The sequence below is a fragment of the Dendrobium catenatum genome, unplaced genomic scaffold, assembly GCF_001605985.2.
Source record: "Dendrobium catenatum unplaced genomic scaffold, ASM160598v2 fragScaff_scaffold_621, whole genome shotgun sequence".
NCBI lineage: Eukaryota > Viridiplantae > Streptophyta > Magnoliopsida > Asparagales > Orchidaceae > Dendrobium > Dendrobium catenatum.
The window spans coordinates 22,017,946-22,023,107 of NW_021319083.1; the positions used below are offsets into that span (position 1 = coordinate 22,017,946).

Below are 5,162 nucleotides of genomic sequence, written 5' to 3' on the forward strand. Positions count from 1 at the left end.
TTTGTGATAATCATTTTATTTCACAATTGCTTATTTTTGGATCATTACTTAAACTTTCTAAAAATAATTTTTGACAATCTAAGAAATTTTTAAAATTATCAATTCATCCCTCATCTTGGTTAGCCTTGGGACAGTTCAATAAGGTCTAACAACCTACTCGAACTTTTAGGAATACATCAATGGAAAGACACCATTTTCCCATCATTTTACCTCCAGAATTTTGCCAAAAATTCAGCTCGAAAAGTTTTCGGTAGAAAAACTTTGCAATTTTACAATTTCCCGACACTCAAATTACCATCAGAGCATTTTTTTGGCAAAAATTCATCGGAAAAGGGAATTTTTAACGGATTTGATCCACTAGTAACAGAGCATTTTCCTGTAGTGTCTCTTCTTCTACTATGTGGTGTTTTCCCACTACAAAGACGATCAACCACTTCACCGAATGTTTCTCCTACTCTTTTCCTTCCCATTACTCAAAAGAATAGAAAACCATTTATATGTACTCAAACAAACTGACTCAGGTGCTATGCTGCTTAACATGGTGGTATCACAACCTTGCAATGATGAACTAGCTCCATGGCTTTGCTGATTTTACTCTGTTGCGGCATTGGGCTGAGTCAATGAACATTTTTCCAATATGCCGCTCATAAATGCCGTGTTGTGGTGGTCATACACATCATCTAGTGCTTCAACTCTCTGAAAAAGGTCTAAACTCGGCAATGAATTATTTGCAAAAATGACAAGACAGTTTAGTTGGACGACATTCGCTCTGTGACGCTAAGGCTTCAGTAGTGCTATAGTGCTAGCTATATTTTCACCGAGGTGCTAAATTAATTTTAAATTTATCAAGACTTGAGCTTTGCAATGTCTAATTTTTGCTTCGTGGCATTATAAGGCGATGCGACATTGGTGTTTGGGACGTTGCAACGATGGTTCTATCTATGCAAATTTTTTACTTTATTCCTTAGTCATTCTTGCATAATATCAATTAAAACATACATTTTTACTGGAATTTTACACAACAAAAATAAACATAATTTCACTGAATTTTATGCCCCTCCCCTAGCCAATATCACTCGCATACTCATTTGGAGCCTCTACTCGCTGACACTGTGCTTACTCAAAGAGAGCTAACCTAGACTACTAATTTCTCCCTACTCCAACCTATCAACAGGCGATGCATGTCTAGATTAGCAGGTTGTATTGTGTTGATATTATATGTAGCTTGTAAATTTTTATTTTTTTTATTTGCATATAGTCTTTTCTGTATCTTTTAGAATCATATAAATAAAGAATGATGAAGAATAGTTGAGAAACCTAAATTTTTTCTAATAGTGAATATTCTACTAATTTGAGATCTATAATTATTTTTCCTCTGCTCACTACTCCCTCTTTTTCTCTCTTTCTGCATTCCTAGCTCATCAAAATAATCTGCTATTAAACTTGGGTATGGTTTATAAATAAATGCATGTTCAACAACATTTTTCATGAAATTCTAATTGTCTCTATATTTTGAATAATTATAATGAATTATTTTTGTGAATATGATTAAAATTTGATCCAAATTTTGATCTGAATAGGGAGTCGTCTGAAATCGGATCAGGTCATCTGGTCGGGTCAAAGGTAGCCAATTGCAATTAAAACTTGATGACTTATACAAAATTAAAGGACGGACTCTCTCGAACCGCAGGACAGAGAACTCTACAGCGTACTCCTTACTCCTTCACCCGGAGTCGTAGGACTCCGTAGTGTAGCAGACAGAATTCGTCTTCCCCCCGCCTCTGCTTCTTTCATTTCTATTTCTCTCACCTGCTTTCATTTGATCCGAGGGAATCCGAGAAGAACTTCGAGGCTGGGGAAGTGGAGAGCTCCGACGAAGATGATGATGAATGGCAGACATGGCGGCGGAACTATTGTAGCGGCTTCCGCGGTCGTCGGTGGCGTGGTAGCTGCTGTAGGCGGCGGGAAGAACATTGAGGAAGAGCTCTCGCTTCCGATCCTTCTCGCTGAGCGCGTGCGCAAGGCAGCGACCGAGGCCGAGTCCTTCAAGACGGAGTGTGCCGAGGTAGGGAAGCAAGTGGATCAGCTCGCAACGATGCTCCGCTCGGCCGTCCGCCGCGCCACGGCCTCTCCTTCTGTATACGATCGCCCTGTCCGCCGCATCGTCGCCGAGGCCGCCAAAACCCTAGAGCGTGCTCTTGCCCTCGTTCGCCGCTGCAAACGCGCCGGCGTCCTCCGCCGTGTCGTCACCATCACAACCGGTTCGACGGATTTCCGCAAGATTGTTCCCCTTCTTGACGCCTCCATCGGTGACCTACGCTGGCTCCTCTCCGTCTACTCCGACGACGCCGCCGGTGGCGGCATCGTCCTCAGCCTTCCGCCTATTGCGAGCACTGACCCCATCCTCTCCTGGGTCTGGAGCTACATCGTCACCGTGCAGATGGCCTCCTCAACTTCCGACCGCGTCGAGGCTGCCCACACCCTCGCCAATCTTGCTCTAGACAACAATCGCAACAAGAAGATCATCATTGAGGAGGGTGGCGTGCCCCCGCTTCTTTCACTCCTCCGCGACGGGCCATCTGTCGATGCCCAGGTCGCCGCCGCCGCCGCCCTTTCCAACCTCGCTACCGACCCTGACCACGTTGCCCTCATCATCAAGGAGCTTGCCGTTCCCATAATCGTCCACGTCCTCTCAGATTCTCCCATGCGCCTCCAGACCCGCGTCGCTTCCCTAGTCTCCCGTATGGCTTACCATCTTCCGGTGATCGCGCAGGAAGAATTCGCCCGCGAGAACGCCGTTCGCCCTCTTGTCTCCCTCCTCTCCTTCGAAGTTCCTCTGGACGAGCCCAGACCCTCTGCGAGCATCCACTCTCTCGTCCAGGGCATGGCGAATCTTCAGTATCTGAATTCTGCGGTCATTGCTACCAGCGGTAGCGGCGGAAGTGGAAGCAGCCGAGGAAAAAATTCCCGTGATTACTACAATCACAACCGCAAGGAGAGGGAGAGCGAGAGCTCCGAGGTGAAGCAAGCTTTAAAGATTGCTTGTGCGGAAGCCCTGTGGAAGCTCTCCAGTGGAAGCGTCTCGAACAGCCGCAAGATCACCGAAACAAAGGGCCTTCTTTGCCTCTCCAAACTCATCGAGCGGGAAAGGGGTGAGCTTCAGCACAATTGCCTCATGACTGTCATGGAAATCGCTGTGGCTGCGGAGTCCGACGCTGACCTCCGCCGTTCTGCCTTCAAGACCAAATATCCCGCTGCGAAGTCTGTGGTCGATCAGCTTCTGAAAGTTGCTCAGCAAGGAAGTAGCCCGGCACTTGAGATTGCGGCCATCAAGGCCATTGGCTCGCTAGCAAGAGCTTTTTCAGCTAGTGAGACCCGGGTTTTGCAGCCCCTTGTTCTCCAGCTCGGGCACTGGAATCCGGATGTTGCTGCCGAGGCTGCGACTGCATTGAGAAAGTTTTCCTGCCCCGAGAATTACAACAGTGTTCACAATTCGAAGGCAATCATTGAGTTTGCTGGCGTGCCACAATTGATGAGATTGCTTCGCACAGGGGAGAAGACGCAGTTGCCTGGGCTTATACTGCTCTGCTATCTTGCTCTGCATGCTGCGGGCAGTGATGCTCTGGAGAGGGTAAAGGCTCTAGGTGCTCTAGAATCCGTTTCACGAACTGCAATTGCACAGCATCCCAGCATCAAGGATCTACTACCTAAGGCAATTTATCATCTTGAGTTGTATCGTGTAGGTTCACATATTCATAGGGATCAATATCCGATGTAAATTCTTCTTCTGATTATTGATTGCATTTTGGCATGTTACTTGGGCTTGTTGAGCTGGTCTAATTTGTCCTGCCCTTTGGTTGAGATTTCTTTTCAATAAGTTTCAAATCCGTGATACTAAAAGGAGGGCATGAAGTAGGGCAGTTTCAATAAGACAGTACTGAGCAACATCCATTGAACATGGGATGCTTAGCGCTAGGTAGCTTACTTGAGTTAGGATGCCGGTTTTGTTTACTGAAGTTAGACAAGCTCATGCTGCCATATGCTGTTCCTATCCTTGCAGCTAAAAAAGTCCCATTAGTTTGTACAGTAAAGCAACTTTGCTCTTTAAAATTATTATTGAGAGTTTGATTTTTATACTTCCCGTTACATATATTTGCATTGCAAAAGTTGTTTCTTGTGATAAAACCCAGTTGTATTTTGCATCTTGCAAGTTTACGGTCTTTATTTGATTTGCCTGTCATTTGATCTACACTTTTTCTTTTTTTTCTTTTTTTTTTTGAGAACATGCTGTATTGCTGAAATTTATGGAAACTTTGTTTGAACGTTGTAAAGTATAATTAGAAATATTATATTGTCGTGATCAACTTTTTTGTGATCTAATTGCTGTGAAGCATTTCATGAGATCGAATTTCTACAACTCAGGCAAACTTGACATTCTTTTGATTTCACCTAAATAACCTAGCATTATTATTGTTCCTTCAGAGTGTTTTTTTACCTCATATTCATTGTCATCACTATAAAAGTCTTTTCCACTTCGATTGTGAATCAAATTTATGGCTAAATTTCGTTCTGTAGGAAGTTGGCCCGCATTTACATTTTTCTTTTTCTTACTAAACGAAGCATCAAACATATTAGTATTGATCATAATCAAAGAACTATTGCGGATTTTTGTATGGCGAACTTTCTATGTGATTTTGAAGGACTTTTTCCGATCATGTCTCATCGTTGTAGTATATGGTTTGTCTTATGTTTATTTCACGTGATATTTATACTGTCCTTTTTTTGTTGAAAACCTACGTGTCAAATACAAAAAAGGATTATAAGTCCTTAATGAATCATCAACTCTCTAAAAATATAACATTTAAAGTAAAACATATGAGTCTATAATTCAATTTATTATGATAATAAAATTTAAAAAAAAAATAAAAAAAAGAGAGCAACAAAACAAACAATCCACCTAGAAGGCCCAAGGGCCATCCAATAGAGCAAGCACAAAAGAAAGGCAAAGCAACATGACAGCATCAATCCGCCCCAAACAACAGAAGCAACAAAAGGCCACAATAACCTGCAAAAAAATAAAAAATAAATAACCAACAATATTCAAATAATAAGAATGAAAAGAAAACAACAACCTCCAATGAACCATCAAAAACAAAGGATAA

General features: G+C 42.8%; 1 protein-coding gene across 1 annotated transcript; it reads left to right on the plus strand.

The window, feature by feature from the left end:
- The first annotated feature begins 1,676 nt into the window (after positions 1 to 1,676).
- LOC110109680 lies at positions 1,677 to 4,136 on the plus strand. The gene has a single exon (XM_020840868.2). It carries the CDS (start codon positions 1,880 to 1,882, stop codon positions 3,776 to 3,778), a length of 1,899 nt encoding a protein of 632 aa, XP_020696527.1. The 5' UTR covers positions 1,677 to 1,879; the 3' UTR covers positions 3,779 to 4,136.
- Positions 4,137 to 5,162: the final 1,026 nt, after the last annotated feature.

Bases quoted from the DNA above. Each gene is read 5' to 3' on its own strand.
- LOC110109680 (XM_020840868.2), top strand. From the start codon at position 1,880: ATGATGATGAATGGCAGACATGGCGGCGGAACTATTGTAGCGGCTTCC.